This window comes from Ptychodera flava, chromosome 10 (assembly GCF_041260155.1).
Source record: "Ptychodera flava strain L36383 chromosome 10, AS_Pfla_20210202, whole genome shotgun sequence".
Lineage (NCBI taxonomy): Eukaryota > Metazoa > Hemichordata > Enteropneusta > Ptychoderidae > Ptychodera > Ptychodera flava.
In genome coordinates, this window is record NC_091937.1 from 25,141,633 (window position 1) to 25,161,251 (window position 19,619).

Here is a 19,619-nt window from a genome sequence, read left to right on the forward strand (position 1 = left end):
TGATGCCTGGCAGGCAACAGTTCCGACAATGATGCCTGATGACGTCGTTTACGTGGATCAGCACAAAAAGAACGCATCCCACGTGACTGTCAATTGGCGAATTAGAACACAGACTGCGGATGAGGTATGATGCATTATTCTCTGCAATAGTTTTTAAAAGATAATATTGTATTATTACCGCTCACCGTCTCCCTTCGGAAAATAGCTAGCGAGAAGACATCGGAAAAAGAAACAGAGCTGTGGCTCAAACTCTTCAAAGATAACACAATTTCTTAAACATGGACGTTAAATATTACAGGAGTTAAGTGTCCCTTCTTCCCTACCTCCTCCCTTCTCCCCTCTGTATTGGTTAATATACAGTTGGTATTTGCATACAATACAATGTAAACTTGTCATTCATTCTTCTGTACCATAGGGGAAAGAAGTCAGTCCCCTGGGGTGGGGAGGGAGTTTTTTGTGCAACGGTTTACTTCATTTGATTTTATTAATTTTGACTGTGATATTTCAAATAAAGTTCAAGTCCAAACCGTCTGACTGCTTTCTTTATTACTACAAGTAATTTTTATTAATTTTGACTGTGGTATTTCAAATACAGATTTCGACTCCACACCGTCTGAGTGCTTTATATATTACCGACAAGTCCTTATCTCCTCTCCAACTTGTGTATACACCACTGTAATTGCTCCGAAAACATTGCCAACGTGCTAATCCGCTGTCGGTATCAGCGGATTAGTGATTGAGTCAACACCACTGAGTCCCACACGCATTAAAATATGTGTGGGATGGCTGTGGTGTTGACTAAATAAGCTAATCCGCTGATACGCTCAGTCATTAACAAGTTGGCAATGTTTGCGCAGCAATTAGAGCGGTATGTGCACTGGTTGAAGAGAAGATAAGGAATTGGAAACACAGTCAGACAGTTTGGAGTCGAAAGCTTTATTTGAAATATCACAGTCAAAATTAATAAAATCAAATATTAAAGGTAAACCGTTGCACAAAGAACTCCTCCCCACCCCAGGGGACTTTCATCTGCCCCCTGTGTTCTGTACATGAGGATATCAGGTGTGATCAAACGCTTTTACACTGCTGTCAATATCATTATCATTCACGCTTTTGTTTATGAATTCTTGATTTATTGGTCACTTTGCGAACGGTAACAAATGTAGGTATCATGTAATAATAGCAAAGTTGACGTCAAAGTGAATGGCATCTGTGACATCATGAGCTACAGTCGGCGACTCGGACACACAGTAGTTTAACAGCACTGCACAGTACAATAAATTACCCACAATTCAGTATGATTTGTACATACGATGTTAGAATTTTATAACTTTTTCAGTATTGCCTGAAAGCAATAATATAAAACCTCTTGATAATTGATTAATTATATCTATTGAAAGTACGTTTAGATATTTCAGTATAAATTTCAAAGAAACCATTAAATAACCATAAAAGTCATATTCTGCAGGTACTACAAATGCCATTCTTTTAGGCAACAAGTTATGACAAACTGACGGGGTCATTCTCTGAGAAAACCTAGCATGCAAATTTCTTTTGTCTTCCTGTTTGGAAAAAAATCAATATCCTTTTGTTTCATAAAACTGGTGCAACTGGTCTCCCTACTTTCCATCACATTATTCTGTATGGCTGAATACACAATCAGTGGAAAATTTTACAAAAATGCTATGTTCTCTCTCAATCAAGAATATTTTTCTAAATCATTTAAAATGGGAATTAAAAAAGAATGGTGTCCTTGAAAGTAAAATTTCAGAATTTAAAACACTAGTCTGTGAATTTGTCTATACATGGGAGACGCAGTAGACCTCACTGAGGAGTCTCCATGTGTACAAATCATGATGAATTATGGGAAATCTCCAGTACTGTGTGCACCGTCATGCTCTTTACACATGGCCCAGAAGTCAGAAAATTCTTCTTAGATAGAAGCACCCTACACATAGCCATGCTTATATCCAATAAACGGAGTTCAATGCCAAAGAGTTTCCTTAGATCTGCATTCCAATGACCGACAATTAGGAAACTATTTATGGTCCGTGACAATACTCACAGGCTTAGATTAAAACTTATCGTACTCGTGATTGTTATTGTCGTGGTCGACGATAAGATAAAACGCTGGTAATATTGAAGATTTGGTGCCACTTCATCTCGAGGCACTTATCATTGTAATGCAGTTCATTACCGTAACAGTCACAGCCCAAAATTCCATGACATCGAACTATGGAATAGTGAATCACGATAAAAACACGAATAATTTCCATGTAGCACCGAATGACACCGCCAATCATGTTGTTTATTTTCAAACTCGAAGCATTCTCTGATACTGTACATGTCATCATTTTGAAACGTCAGCCTCCTTTATATCAGGGAAGTGAAGAGATTGCACAAATTTACAGAAGGTATCTTAAAATCTACATTGTAAGATTTTAGGAAGAACGGGAGGAGAGAGGATGGAGGAATGAAAAAGTAATAAACCACGTTGTTTGATACCCAACATGTTGATAGTCTATCTCTGGTATCTTCAAAACTTTCTTCGTTGGCGATCCCGTACAGAAGTTTGATGTTTAGCTTACACCTATGTCGCTGCTGATTCTAGGCTCTACTAAGTGACTAGTGACGGAGGAACATAATATTGGTAGAGAATCCGGGTAGAAATCAGAAGACAAGAACTACACGACTGCATGATTCTGAGATGAAGGGAGATAAAGCAGCCAAGTGAAGACACTGAAGTGGTAAAGCGGCAGAGAGTCATGTACTCAGGTAAAGGCTTGGCCAATGAACCACACCTGCGTAAAAAACTTCTCGGTTTTATGAGACGAATCGAGGGACCCCATGAACGTGAACGACAAAACCATGAACTTTTACTGAATTGGAGCCTTGGACCAGAGAATGAACGACGTGGCCAACAGAGGCGAATTAATACTTTCGAAATGCACAGGTAAGGAACACGAAAACCTAATACGATTGCTCTAGAATTTCGACGCGTACATTAATTTAAAGCGACTTACAGCCGAACATAAAGCTCAATGCTGACAAATGCTGGATGACAATGATAAAACAAGTATAACAGTATGTAGAGCTCTCAGGAAATCTTTCATACTCCCTGCAAAACAAGGACCGAGATGCGATAGCGGATCGACCAGAAACTGATAAAGCTAGAAACAACGTCCCGACGAAAAAGTGAAAAAAAAAATATCGCTCGACTAATGTGATCAGCATGGTCTTTTCATGCAAGGATTGAATCCCGATTTCATGAAATATGGTGCTAGGAGTGATCGTGTGAGCTTTCAGTAAACATACGTTTGTGCAAAGACCGGTGAAATAGTGTTGGAAATGCCCGACGTTGACCAAACTCACTGACAAAACAACTCAAGACATGAACTCTGAAATGTCGAAGATACTTGCCAGGACGCTGAAACACAATCAGCAGCTAATGGACATTGCTCGGGGAAAAAAGCCAAACCCGTATAGCACAGAAGACGTAACAACGCGAAGGGGCCTGAAGACACATACTACATATGACTGCCATTATATTTACCTACAGTGGAGTTAATGATTTCAAATGTACCACACAACAAAAACAAAAATGGTACTTTTTTTGAAAAAAATTATCAAAATGGAAAGCAAAGATACGGGGGTTGTATAACTGATAATGCTAAAATAATTCGCAAATGCTTTAGTGAAGTTGATCGCGCACCTCCTTCGTGCCTACGTATCACCCGGAAAACCTATCACGCTTGTAGAAATGAAAAAAAAAACATTAGTCATACAGTCTATCGACCTCTTTGGAATTGGGAAAACACGGCAGATGATGGAAATTCGTGGGGGAGAAGAAACAATCTCTTGCTTGGACTACTTTAACATCATGTCTTGCGGGCCTATTTTCATCCCAATTTTAGGCTTCAAAGGACGCTGACTTTCGTCTGTCCTTGCTTATTGACGTATCGGGTTTTATTGTGCATAAAGGGTTAAAACATTCCGAACGATATGTTCCGTCAACTGATGTCATTCTTAATCAGGTCAATTTTGATAATTGATTTTGATACCTTCGCAGGGTGGGAAGGACGCCCTCTTCAGGTATTAGGGTAGGATCGGTATCACACACTGACGCTATGGAAATCCCCGATGTGGTTTTTCCCCGGAAGAGGTAAGTTAGCCCAGCCAAAGCCCAGCCGAGCCTGCAGGTCTGCCATACATTCTGTTGTCAACTCCAGGCTGCATTGAAATTCTGCAGTTTTCGATCATTGAAGTAGGATCAGCTTAAAGGTAAGTTGTACTGCTACATGATGATGCACATTATATTTTTTCACTCATTTTGGTGAACAGTTTAATACTGAACGTTCTCAACGTCGTCACAGCTTACAACGGACCCTTTCACTGTTATAGACGCCATCTTGGACTGCGGCTAATGGCGGTCAATTACTATAAGTCGCAACGTGCATGTGTAGAGTACCTGAAGCTCCTTGCATTTGCCGGTTCTCAGAATTGAGCTGTTTGAAGGCAGCATTATAAAGCTTACCCGCATTTATTTTACACCGCGGAGATGTTATCCATCCGCTGATTTTCAGAGTACTTTCGATTTGAAAGCTCGTTAAATACACATTTTGCATTGTAATGATTTGGGTTAATCTTCAAACGATCAACTGACGCTCGTGGGCATTCAGTTTTGCTGTGAGTAAAGAGACGATAACAAAACTATTTCTTGTTAGGGTTAGGGTTCGGGTTAAAGACCAATTTCAATGTGCAACGTGAATTCGTAGGATCCTGCAATGCAGACTGTACTTTTGGACCATCGCTTCAATTATCGCTTCTCGATCTTCCGCTTTCACTATAATGTTTCCACAAAGTCGTTCACACTAACCTCGTTCTGACTAATACGCAATGCGCTGGATATTCTCTTTCGATTTGGCATTTCTCTAATTTGCATTTATTCTCTCCGGCCAATAGCAAATGTATACAGCGCTTTCATGACTGAGACCTGAAGAAAGAAGCGCTGAGCAATACTTGGAAACCGAAGTGAAAGGTTTTAGGCTAACAGTGTACATCGATCGCAACAGCCAGATTGGAAGTGTTTTGAATCTCTCGACCGGAGTCAACACCGTCTGTTCATTATGCAGGGATTTGCATCCGTTGCAGTTAACTTGGCGCTAATAGCGTTTATGCTGACAACGTGCTTGCCAGACGAGGTCGTTGCAGAATACAGTTTTAGATGTGATGTTTGCAAGACTGCAAGGCGTCTTACCAATGGTATTCAGCATGTTGCCAATGGCTTCTCTGGAGTAATCAACAAAGCCTTCAATGATGATAATGTCGCTTATCTAAGAATCGCCTTCGACTTGTTGAGCAGAGATAAAGCTTCATCTACAGCGTGGCTGAATTTAGATAGCTTCTTCGCATCCCTACATGGCCCGACAGTGGCCTACTCCACGTTCGGCGTGAGTGTGATCTACCTCGTCGACGAACTCTGTCTCAGCTCGGAAATACAGCAGAGTTTTGAACGCCATTCCCATCTGCAACTGCGACTCAATGGCATCCGGAACGCATTTTTCAAAGAGGAGACTTTGATACTGGAGTTCGCCTCCAGATTGTCCAGTGATTCTCCTTTTGCCTGGAAGGCGTCGGACTTGGAAATTCTGAAAAATGTGCAGAATCTTGTCAAAGAAGTTAAAGGTTTGCTTGGCGACATTCATCGAGAGATATCCATTGCACACTCCCAAAAAATGAAAGCAGAAGAACAAACTGTCGCAACGACGAACATTGGTGCGCTAGGCGGCGCCCTTCTTCTCACAGGTAAGAACGGTTGGAAGATTTAGTGACCGTGGCAGGTATAAAGGAACGAGCACAATTTACGGTAAGGTGAGGAGGGGGTCGAATATAATTTTTTCCGCAGTCCCCATTGATCGTTAGCCACACTTATCATAGCTTATCTATAGGCGAGATCATTTTTGTAGGCCTCACACTACCCGACAGTGTAAAAATGTAGAGCTGACCGCACCAAGTTATCGCATATTATTAAGCTTCTATTGTCACGATGTGTATATCTATCTATCTATGTATCTATCTATCTATCTATCTATCTATCTATCTATCTATCTATCCATCTATCGATGTGTATATCTATCTATCTAATTTTAGATATAAATTTACTTGACTTGAGTATGGCGATTTAAAGAGCATTTTGTATTTAAATTCATCTTTTTGAATTCCATTCCAAGTTGTCATATCACTCTACATGGTTGTCAACAGAGCAATCTATGAAAATTTTGATTTTTATACAAAAGCATCGATATCTATGCATTTATACAACTTACATTTGATATGTTTATCACTAGAATATGGTGATTAGGAATATATTTGTGATCAAGAAATTTGAATTTTTAATTTCATATTCATTTTGCTCATGCTGTCCCCTGCCGTCATTGCCTAACTTCGCTCTTTTCTTTGATATCGACATTTCTGTTGTTTTTGAGAGGTTCAGTGGCGGACCTGCGTATCCTTACATTCGAATAGAAATATTATCTGTGCTTCCAAGAACAATTTGGACAATATAAACGGTGATTTACTGACCGTAGCGGAATAAATAGGCAGTATTTTGTATGCATTCGAGAACTTGAACTTGATCAGTCGAATTTGTTAGAAATAAATTTAACTGTTTGCTTTGTTCTGTCTGTAGTTTGTTTGATGTATTAATAGAGTATAGCAAAAGCAAAAACTTATTTCTCCGTATTCGTTGATCAGGCACTACTATACTGACTGGTGGTGTGTCCCTACCTATGACGGCGTTGTATGTAACTGCAGGAGCTGGCTTTGGAGGACTGACTGGCATGGCAGTTGGATATGCTAACATACGGGCGACTACCCAGGTAGGGCTCGTTTCTCTTCAATAGTCTTCTGAGCTGAAAGTGGGTTGTTCGTGTTTCTTTCAAATTCGAGTAGTCGTGTTGACAATAACAGTATATTCAAGAAGTCCCAGAACCAATGTATATGTGTTGTATCAATGAGTGTTATGATAAATAATATCTATGGACGATTGGTCAGAATGAAGATATTCTATATCGGTCATTTCCATGATTTCGAATGTTTGTGCTCATAGTAGTTAGCACTCTTATCTTTTACAAAAAATAATTATTCATGCTTTGTTTTTCCCTAGTCATGTGATTATTTTTTCAACAGCAGTACGTCTAAATTTAATCTCAATTTTTTTACAGTTTTTCGAATTTTTTCGTTTTTTCAAGCTTCTTTGACAATCCCTCCCGAGATCGAATGTTCGACCCATAAGACTAGCAGAAAAAGTTATGGCTATGTGAGAGGGAAATTGAAAAAATGTAAATGTCAATGATTTTCCCCCAACAATTACAATATCACAAGTATATTCACAAATTGTGAAGGACTCATAAAGGATTATGTAATATTGTTATCATAGAAGCTTCGTACACATGTTCTGCACTTTCCTGTATTACTGGTGTCTAGAACAATTGGCGTCTAGAACATTGACACTTTTATATACACTTTCGTGTTTTGCAGCTGCTGCAAGATCTACAGGATCTGAAAACGCAAGCCGAAGAGCTGTACAAAGGTATTGACAAAGTGCATCATATGCTGCTGCTATTAAACACATCGACGTGGGAATCTTACAGAGCGTCACTCGTTGCTTACTTCACGGAAATATTTGCGTCAATCAGGGCGATCTTAACCTAGCGCCACCGTATTTATCAAAATACACGTTCATCATCCATCTTATCTGACTTGTCTAAGCCACTAGGGTCTTTCTCAATATGTAGGTAGATGAAATTTGTCGAGATGAAAAAGACGATTAGATAATGTTTAATTTTTATGAACCAATTAAGTAAATCAGATGGGAATAGATTAAAGAAATCGTTCGACTTGATCAAAGCGACGAATAGCTTGATAAAAGCGACAAATAGCGTTTGCTTCTAGTTAAATTGGTTCAAATACCTTATTCTGGGATCAGAAGATATTGCATCATCTTAATACTATCAGATCAAGAATTGTGCAAACTATGCATAGTGATATAAAATAAATAGTTACAGCTTATAATAGAGTGACGATGCTCTTTCAGAGAGAGATTTCATAAACTTCATCTCAGGCTGTTTTCCATACCATACCGTATCCGACCACTAGAGGGATAATCTTGACGTCAGAATTGTATTATACTGACATAGAGACCATTCACTTGCCTTTTAAGTCAGTCACGGTGGCAGCCGTAGAATCTTTATAGATATTTGGTCATAGCAAGGACAAGACACTCCGGTTATACGTCATAAGAAATAGAAATGAAAGATTATTTATGCAATTTCGCACTTACGAGAAACCATTAAGGTCTATTTCAAGCGAATGTGTTTTACATACGTCATCCCTCGTTAGAGTCCATATGATGTTAAGTGACGGAGAAATGCTGATTTACATACTTTTCCCTCCTTCCATAATTTTTGCATCATTGTCAACAAAGTAAGGTTCTCTCAATATCGAATCCTTTCACTATTCTTGACATTTCGCCGACTTGTGTCATGTAATCCAAAATCAAACTGTTGTATCTTTATTAGCAGGCATGATAATAAATACCACAACACAGTACAATCCGAATGGTTTTTGACCGTTTCAATGTTACGACTATAATGTCGATTTTATTAACAGTGTTGTGATTTATTTTACCACATGTATGTATGTATGTATGTCGCAAATTCTGCAACCCGGTTGGACAGTAGCCTAATTAATTAGTAGCCGACGAGAACTCGTCCGTTCCTTTTGTCGTCTCTCGTCCATTATAATATTCAGACGCTGCTCTGTGTTGCCGCCACTGTAGCGCTTGATTCATGCCTTCCAATCAGAGAATAGCTTCGCGTATGACACATGGATGGCAGGACTGTGAGTGAGTGTCGATATAAATGCACACCTGTCCATCGTGTTCCTGTAATTCTGGGGATTTGTCGTGACTATGAAAGCATGTGGGTGTTACAAGTATTGTAGGCTGCGCAACCAGTTTAACTCGAGTCGTCCCTTGATACATTCACGGCGCCTTTAGCCTTGGAAAATTACGTTGCATATCTATCACTTTTTTAAATCAAATTTAAAAAAGAAATAAGATGTATTTCGTCATTGCATTATTATTATTATTATTATTATTATTATTATTATTATTATTACAAGTTTAGGGGCTATAAGTATTATATAGAAATCTAATAACAGTTCATTGAAGCTGTGTGGGAATTCTGAAAAAGAAGTGTTGTATATTTTTATTTTGTCAATAGGGGTGACTTCCAATTGTTTTACGTGCAGCGCAGAATTATGCATCATACTGTACGGAGAGAGGGGTATATCATTAAGCCAAGGGGTAACTAAATGCTTGTCGGAAAAGTGACACTAAGCAGTTTACGCGATACCAGCAGGCCTAGACTTTTAACTTTTGTGCGAACTTTACGGATACACGTTCAATCGGTTCAATTTAATTTTGTTTTTAGTTTTCTTCCATCAAAAGTCACGACTATGAAAAAGATTTCCAATATAAATTAAAAATCTCTCTCTCTCTCTATTTTCCATACAGTAGGGGTAACATTAAAAGTTCATTATATAAATCTAACTTAATTGCTTAATGTAGGTCTCAGACCCCCCAACCCCAACTCTAACTTAACTGACCTAAAATTGAAAAACATTTTAGACACGTATCCTGTACTAATTCTTTCATAAACGTAGGCCTACCAATGTACAATGGATTCATTCTGATGTATACTTTAAGACTTATTCAGACTTACTTCGTAGGCGTCATATTGGTATTGCAGAATAAAACATTTTTCTGCATTTCGCATGTTTCGCCCTTGCAGTGTAGTCTGGCAGAAACCCTGCGATTCGCGTTTTCTCTGTCGGAACACGCGCGCGCCCTTCAGAGACGCGACGCGAATCCCAGAGCATGCGCAATTGAGAGTGCGTGGCGTGAGAGTAGAACGTCTCCAATCTCGCGCTACAGTGTCGTTGACCTTTAAAAATGATGGAATGGTGACAGAAACTGGAATTACTGCATAGAATACTTTTCAGGATATCACATGTGAGTGTCTAAGGTACCAAGTAGGACGTTTAGGAAATCCTTTCAGAAACTTCACGCCGCCTGTGGCCATTTTGTGGAGTATAAGCTTATAGGCTTACGTAACTGCAGCGTAAACAGTATTTCTACTGTACATACTGCCGGATATACGATGGAAATGTTTGCGTTTCACGTCGTTCCATTATTCAGATGGAAATGCCGCCCTCTACTCCAAACTTTGAAAAAAACAGGGTGACAGATTTTGGAATGCTAACTCTTGTATAACAATGACGTAATTTAATGGGAAGACATTTGTATTCGAGCACGGCTACAGTACAGTTTTTGATTCGAGAACTCTCACCATGTCGGATTCACTGAAACAGTTAGTTGTATGCTCAACAATCCAGAGGGTGAGTCGAACTTTTTCTATGTCCATGTAGAACTTGTGCAAAAATAAGCGAATCCACATGCAGGCCTTTGGCGAATCAATAAATGCGTTTTTCACCAAGCTGAAAGGTGGAAAGATTAATTATTTTGTAGCACGTCAGTAGTTTGATATGACTAACGCCTTTCACAATAATACTGGCTATTCTATTGAGCATCGTGCTACAGGTCAAAATCTTATTCCTCAGGTTGATATACATATGTAGAGAGTTTTTATAGAAACTATTCCATAGCTATTTACATTTCTTTATCACTTTTTGCGGTTTTGCGGTTTCCTGTTTTTTGTTAGCCGATTAGCCGGCACACGCCAAAACGACAAGTCTTTGCGGTTTTCTATAATTTTGAGTTGGCACGCGCCAAAACGATTAGTCTATTGCGCTAGTATTTCTGGGCACGTTTAGTCTCACTGTTTACCTCCGGTTGGTTAGCAACTGCAGTTTAATTGACAGCCGATTCTTTATATTTAGGGTAAATTGTTGCAATAAGTGTTTCCTACAACGTTCGCACAAGTGAGAGCTCTATACTATGTCAAGTAGGGAAGTATTAAACTTGATATCTTGTAATATTCCCCCCTTTTCTTGGCCTGTTGGGTTTTTAAAAAGTGTTTAAAGGTATACAGGCACCATGTTCAAATTAAGCCGTTGCAACCATGAAAAGGGATCTAGCTGGTCATAGAGTCAATTGGGTCACGCCAGGTCACACTAAAATAATGCACCACTACATGGTCATAATTTTACTATAGTTAAACAATCAGAAATAATTTGTCTTCATTATTCTTCCTGGAATGAGACAAAGAAATCATTAATTGTCAATCCATAAAATAAATAAGTACCAGTGAATCTTGGGTGCTAAGGGGAATTGGGTTCACAAAATTAATTTGAGATACTAGTAGAATTAATTTTATCACATAAAATTAATTTGAAGGCATAAACTTAATTCGATGAATGCGAAGTTAGTAATATAATACATAGCACTTATTTGAGATGACTGCATGGAACAAAATTAAAAATGCTTGAAAAATATTTCTGATCTATATAAAATTAATTCTAACACACTAAAATTAACGGAAAACATAATTTTGACCAGAATGGCCCCAATATACATTATCTTTATTATTATACACCTGCGTCTGCAATCTTTGGAGTTTTCTTCGTACAGTAAATTTCGGTATCAGAGGACGCAGAGTCCAATAACTTTGCCGCGGAGTACAATAACTTTTGGTGTTATTGGACGCTATTTGACCTTTGACCTCAAAACACCATTACGTCAATGCGGGGAAATACTTCTAAACATTGGGTACTTCACAACGTTAGTAGTGGTGAATCAAAAGCCTGTGAATTCGGGTGAAATTATGCTGCCGCCCTACAATTTCTCACACGTACACTGCGCTGCGCGGGTTTGAAATTTCGTTCTGTGCGCGTTCTCAGTTTGCTCGCGATCGCTCAGTGCAGTGCGGGACGGTCATCCCCCAAAAAGCTTTAATTTTGATTTTTTCGAGGTAAAATTGGATTAAAAAAGGTGTATAATAATGAGGTTATTCCCAAAATACCGAGATTTATGTCCGAGTACATTTTAATAGAAATAATGAAAAAAGGATCATTTTCAATGCCAAAATAGTTACTATGGCAACTTGAAACATTAAAATAAGTCTGGTTTTTGTGTTCTCTGACCCGAATTCCTCCACTAGATAATTTTCATATCAATCAAAGTAACTTTTCATGGGATATTAGAAAAATTGATATTTTCAACCCCTAAAATGGTTACCATGGAAACATGGGGCAGTGAAATCGATATCATATTTGGTCTTTTCGACCCAAAATACCCTAACTGTGAAATTTTCACGGAAATTGAACCTATTATTATTCGCGTTATTATTTCTATATAATACTTATATTAATTATTATTATTATTATTATTATTATTATTATTATTATTCGTGACCTCAATGACCTTTGACCTCAAATATATATATTTGTCCACAACTCAGTAACCACAAGTGCTACACCCTTCATATTTGGTATGATGGGACACCTCATGACACCACATATTGTACCTCATTAATTATGCGCATATCTAATTCTGATCAAGCCAATAGAGCTGGATGTCCGATTTTTGGTATAAAGGGATAACTATAGGGTAGAAATCTAAATATGCCCATCTAAATATTAGACATTTACCATCGAGAACAAAAGAAATTTGCTGTAATTTGAATATTTAACGAGTCTAAGCAATTTCCACTATAAATAAAGAACCCCTGCCTCAAACTCCACAAAAGTTGCTAGACATATTTTGCCATTGTCATGCCATTGCTTCGTTTAATAACCAGTTAATCAAATGCCTAGTTGACAGGAGGAAATTCAAGACCATATTTGAATAGTAGTATATATTGTCCTCAAAATTACTCTATCACGGCCCAAGTACTCATTGCCTTCAGCAATACTGCCTTGTTATTATTATTATTATTATTATTATTATTATTATTATATTATATATTATTATATATTTATTTATTTATTTATTTATTTATTTATTTATTTATTTGTTTATAGAGGGTAATCTGAGTACAAATGAATTGTAATTTACATCAGAGCCCTCGTCAAGAAAGCAACAAATTAATACAGAGTAATTAATTATATGTCACACCTGAGAATTGACAAAAATTTGTTCAAGTTGTGCCAGGCGTGACTATAAGAAAAGTATATTGTCAAACGGCATGAAAGTCTGTGCCTAAACTGACAATTAAAATGTTCCTCACTTTCGTTCCACTGAGACCTCTTAACCTGGTCGCGATAGTTCGCTCAGATAGGTGGTATTTACTTCTAAATGTACAATACAAAGCGATCTCACAATTATATCAGTTGGCATAACAGTTCCGCCAACAACAATATTTATTACTAAAGAATAAATCAACAACAACAGCCGGTATTCGCAGATACCCTTGTATTGTACAATGATTGACAACTCGCTAACAATTATAGCAAAGATTTGACAGTAATACATAAAAGAAATTGTTTCTGTGATATCACAATTTGCTTGAATAACACTGAAAATATGATAGCTATGTGCTAGTACGCCTTTAATGTCTTTAAACTGGCTTTACTCATAACACATAGAAATACACCAGTTCTCTGTTCATATGGTGTGCACTCAAAACAAACTCAGCAGTCTAATAGTGACAACTCTACAGTATTTCCGGTCACTATGGCAAATAAAAGTTATCTCAAACTTTGAACACACTGTAGTAATTTTACAAGTGTACAGAAAATAACAGTAGCCTGCAGCAGTGAGGCTTTAACTCAAAACTGATATTTAAACAATACAACAGTTTGGTAAAATTCAGTAAACTCTAAACGTCAATCTGAACTTAGTTGTAGTTCTATCAATTGCAAACTAATACAACAGTATTTCAGTGTCAGACAACTTGTACAAACACTCATACTATCTTAGCCTTCTTGTAGGGAATAACAATCGCCCACTTTTCGAACCAATTTCACCCACGATCCAAACTATAAACGTCCCTCCAAGCGGCAAAGAATCACTCATACAAAATCGACTTACACTCGTGTGTGTGTGATTATTAAAGCACGATTTCGATTCCGCCGAAAGCTCGGATTTGTAGGCAAAGTTTACACAGTTCGAAGGACGAGAATCTTTGTTGTCCTACAAGCGTGTATATCTACTAAACCTGATCGTTACTGTTCCTGACGTCCGGTCCGGTAGCGCGGCGTAGCGTTGAAGGTGCATAGAAGTTCCATATGCAGGCTGGTGAGTTCCCATTCGCGCCCAAGCTTCCGGCCTGTCCTTTCACTCGTAGCTACGTCACTCGCCCACACGTGGTCGGGCTCGATGGATCGTTCTGTCAGAAATTGTCTCTTTACCACATATGAATGTTCTCTAAATGTTCCTGAGCTCACCCGTACTAGACGGTGTGATGTTTGAGTCAGTTTCAACGTTAACAACGTCAAAACGTAAAGTTTGAAATTCGACTGTACACAAGTCGCGTCCGGCTCCATGCATGCCGTCTTCAAGCTTCTTTTTTTTTTACGTCACCAGACATGTGACATATACGTCATAGCCCGCCAATCATTGGCGCTTAGCCGCTCAAACTTTCTAGGCTAGTGTTCTGTTTGCTGGCTACCGCAAGCCAGCAATAAGTCTTGAATTCACCATCTCCATCCAAACGTACGAAGATTTATAGAGTCTATGTCTCCAGCAATATAACATCGCGTATCTTCCGAACAATCATTTTATTATTGTGTAAGTGTACTGAGTGCACAAAACACATTCACTCAATCATACGTGTAGAAGCCGTCTGACAACACATAAAAGTTACTGTTTCTCTATTAAATAAAAATGATTGAAATCACACATGTGATATATACATCAACAGAAAAAAGAAAAGATACAACGAAAGCATCTAATCCAGTGATGAACCCTCATTATGAATTTTGAAAAAGAAAATTGCGCAATTGAGATTTGAACTGCGACAGTCTTTCAACACTTCGGATTAAAATAGGAGTATTATTCCAAATCGTTGTGGCTCGATTAATGAACGATCTCTGTCCAGTAGCTGTTTTGAAAATTGGAGCGTATAAATTCCTGTTACTAGAACTACGGGTATTAATATTACTCACGTCACAGATATAACGGAACTGGTGTAAGTAATCAGGTGCAAGCCCATTCAAGATTTTAAAGGTCATTACAGCAATGAAATAATCAATTCGAAAGTCAATGGGTAGCCAATGAAGGCGAGAGAAAAGTGTACATGTAGAAACTGTAATGTCAACACCTAAAATAACCCTGGCCGCTCTCTTTTGAAGCCTGTAAATTCTTTGTAAATTACTCTTTGTGGTGTTTCCCCATACAGTACAGCAATAATCGAAAACTGAAAGCAGTGGCATTGTAAACTAAAATAGGGACACTATAAGGAGTTAAAGGACGCAGCCTTTGCAAGACTCCTATTCTCGTTGTTCTGGATGCAAACTGGCGAAACTGAGGAGTCTTTGAATCAGATTGTCACCGATCTGTATCCAAGGTTAAACTGTTCTGAGCGTCGAGCGATGACACCAAGAAATCGAATCTTACTGTACTGATCTGGTTAAGAAAGTACCTAAATGAAGATACACTGGCATCATGGTTTCAAGTTAGCATTTAAACCGTTTCCAGAGAAATTACCCATTTAGTACCCTTGTTGTGGCACTATTTCAGAAGAATGGTGAGATGGCCTTCATACTCTCCGAGGACAATGGGAATTTTTTTCTAAACGCAATATGCACCATTGAGGGTACGTTGCACGTAATATATCGTTCAACAACGGAACCAATTGCGGACATTCTCGTGTCATGCGATGAGCACCCAATTAATTTGTGACAACAGGGGGAATATAATATATCTACAGTCTGGATTTTGGAGCCATTTATATGACAACGGACAATTTCAGTTGCCTCCTGGCATCGGCTCTGAATTGGAATGGGATATTCCGAATGATACATATTTATTAGCTGATCATGGATACATGAACAAGTATCCTCTTCTGACAGTTTCCAGCGAGTCAGCTTGTTGGCGAGAATCGAATGCAACGCATAATATTCAATTTTGAATTTATCGGTGTCGCATTAACGTGGAGCACGTGATTGCATATTTCAAGACCTATAAGGGCAACAAAATATCTATACCGCCAACCTTGTTGGTTCATGTCTGTAGTTGCCGATGTGTATGCCTTTTTCCCCCAGCGCCACACGAACTTAGTGCGAAGACTTCGCTAGGGAAAATCCCGCAACATTGTCATTTGTCTATTTGGTTCTTGTTTGCCTGGTTACTAATTTTTAAGTGAATTAAAACCATCGCTACTATCACCGTATATTGTGCGTGTAATAGGTATTTTTATCTTAGTAAAAATGAATTGTTTACCTCCTGGCCTGTGGAAGTCGTGCTACTCACGGTGTGAAACCTATCATCTAAAAATCTCACCGCCAATCCAAGGTTCCAAATATATAACCCTAGCATGACAATTTATCCCCTCCTGTCGACCGCATCAATGAACGGACCCTTTTTGCAACTATTTCTGTCAATTGTCTTGTCCGTGACACAAAGCAGTGCCCGAATATTATAATGAGACGAGAGACGACGAAAGGAACGGACGAGTCCTCGTCGGCTACTAATTAATTATGCTACTGTCCAACCGGGTTGCAGAATTTGCGACGAGACATGCAAATGTGACGAAAGCGGACCAATGGCATGCTTGGAAACACGACGTTCTCGTCCGTTTTCCACGTTCGTTTAGTGAAAGATCGCTAATAGAACGGCGAGCATTCATTTAGTTCATTGTATACGCAGCCCATGGGCCCGTACAACAGGGTCAACCGGCTAACGAACGGCAACTGAACCATGCAAACGCTTTAAATCGTAATTTGTATAATTAGCTGTAGTAATCAGCTCTTCAAAAAATATTCATGGGCCAGGCTCGACTAGCGAACAGCTATATTTTCTGGCTCCACATTACCACTGAAATGTAAATTTTGTATTTGCCTGTTATGACTTGTGAAGTGTACTACTACTACTTTTCATGGTAATAAACCAAACCAAATCATTCGAATTCTGAGCCAGTGGCACTTAGAAGTTTAAATATGAAGGTCATTGTTCATGAAAGGAAAAAGGTAATTTACATAGCCTGTATGATGAAAGGGCTGTGCCTGCCCCAGGAGCTGTTAAATGTCGTTCAAAGAGATTTTTATGTATCAAAATCACCGTTATAATTCCCTTTTAGTGCTGTAATTTTTCCAGCCTACATTTTAGTGTAACGTTTTACCAATTTTTACGATTTTTTGTCTGTAACTGTCTTGATAATTTTGGACTAAAGGGACACAACATTAAATCGGCTACAGTATATTTATAAAAGCTAATGTGAACAATCTGAAACGAAATCCAGTTGAGACCATAACATGAAGAAATTTTAACGTTCTTTAAGGTAGCGTCGGGAAAGCAGATGTACCCACAAAATTTAATATACATGTTTGAGCTGCCACCTTTGTGTTGGCTCATTTGAAGCTCTTGCAGTAAATAGAATTTTCATGGTCATAAAATTAGAAATATATCTTTCCCAATAGAGTTCACACGGGGATATCGGCCATTTATGTAAATGTTCGGTGATCATTTGTTTCTGTACCATACTTTGCCTATAGATCCCGGCTTTTCGTTTTTTTTTATTTCGAAAGAGAATAGTTGAACGTGTCCTCGAGGAACGTTTAAGCAAAAACATATGTCTTTCACTTTCGAGGCACATACGGAAATATCGTAGAAATGCCAAATGCAACATTTCGCTGAAATGGGAGTAAATCTCAACTAAGATATCGGTAGTTTTTTCTCAAATAATTGATCTCTTGACTCTGCAAAGTTAAAGAATAGGAGCTTATATTATACTCTTTACAATCTTCCATTTTTAATAATAGATTTTGAACATCTTGTTTGCTTCCAGGACAACGAAGGAATCAATTCATTTGCAGAGAGTAGTAAAAGACTGAAGCATGGGAAGCATTTACTCAAACGTAAGTAACTGACTGGGGCTAAACATTCTGTTAATTTGAGCTGTATCAACAGTCGAAATTGATAGGTCTGTCGGTAAGTCGTTGCCTTGGTTTGTATGATTATTCTTATGTGCATGAGAGTATGTATACATACATATGCCTTTGAACTTAGTGAAATTGACTTATTAACATAATACAGTCAGTGAACGACTACACCATCTTATGTTTAGCCAAAAATTTCCATTTTCTCCTATAATCAGCCTGACTTAATTCAAAACATGTTTGTCTGTATTTAAAGGGAAGCGAAACTATTCTAACAAATACGGAAAAATCTGCGTGAGGGTTCTCTTGGTGTTGACGACAACACCAGCTGCCTCTAGGAAATCGCTTGGAGTGTGATCAAAGCGACCTCACTTTCTTGTGCACACAAAAAACTCTAGCCTATACGGTGTTTTTGTCTTTTAATGTTTTTTGTACGATAGGAGCCAATGGAGGTAGGAGGCGCTGTTTGTTCTAAATGCGGCAAAGAACTCCCACCAATCGAGGGTTGGTGCGACATTAAAATTAAAACGATTTACGGTAAACCGACACATGAGTTCCTCAAAGGGGAATACTACCGGGAAAAGATTCCTACTGCAAAACACGTCTGCAGGACCTGCTTCTGGACGCCGGAGCATATCTTGAAAAAGCGTGAAGAGGAAGCCGCCAAAAATTCCGACGTCGAAGCCAAGAAGACCGAAACGACAACACCAAAGGCAAAAGCCGAAGAGGCAAAAGTTGATGGCGCAAATAAGCAAGCGAGGGCTGTAATTGCACAGACCGATGCGGCCGAAACTCAGGCCTTGACAGCAAAAGTCCAACTTATGAACTTGATTGCCGACTCCTCATCTGATATTAAGGCCAAACAAAAGATTAATGAATGTATTCTTCTCAATGGTCCTGAAATCACTGAAATCAAATGAGATTGAATTGCCTGAGATATGAATCTTAGTTGTGATAGGATTTTCAATTATTTCATCTGTGTTTCTGCTGTCAGCCAATTCTACTTGCAGTGTTTACTCATGCTCTTATTCTACTCAAATATAAAAAGAATGCTAAACGTTATTTCACAGAGTCAATAATTGTATCAAAAAAGACTCAATAATTTTATTATACGGGAATTTGTCCTTGCAAGAAGAGGCTATTTTTATCGCGCCTAGACGTTATTTCACAGAGTCAATAATTGTATCAAAAAAAACTCAATAATTTTATTATACGGGAATTTGTCCTTGCAAGAAGAGGCTTTATTTTTATACAAGAATTATTTTTATCGCGCCTAGACGTTATTTCACAGAGTAAATAATTGTATCGAAAGAGACTCAATAATTTTATCATATGGGAATTTGTCCTTGCAAGAAGAGGCTTTATTTTTATACAAGAATTATTTTTATCGCACCTAAACAGTCATGGATATAAAAGATAATATTAAGATCAAAATCCATAAACGTTTTACCGCAAACATTTTATTTTTGTGCCTTGATATTTATGTACCTTTTTGACACTAATGGTCCATATATAATGTAAAAACAATTTCAAGTATAACTCTTAATCGGCTTATTGCT

General features: G+C 38.2%; 1 protein-coding gene across 1 annotated transcript; it reads left to right on the forward strand.

Moving 5' to 3' along the window:
• The first annotated feature begins 4,092 nt into the window (after positions 1 to 4,092).
• LOC139142323 (uncharacterized) lies at positions 4,093 to 8,619 on the forward strand. The gene is made up of 4 exons (XM_070712229.1): positions 4,093 to 4,281; positions 4,963 to 5,805; positions 6,754 to 6,878; positions 7,540 to 8,619. Exons 2-4 carry the CDS (start codon positions 5,127 to 5,129, stop codon positions 7,711 to 7,713), a joined length of 978 nt encoding a protein of 325 aa, XP_070568330.1. The 5' UTR covers positions 4,093 to 4,281; positions 4,963 to 5,126; the 3' UTR covers positions 7,714 to 8,619.
• Positions 8,620 to 19,619: the final 11,000 nt, after the last annotated feature.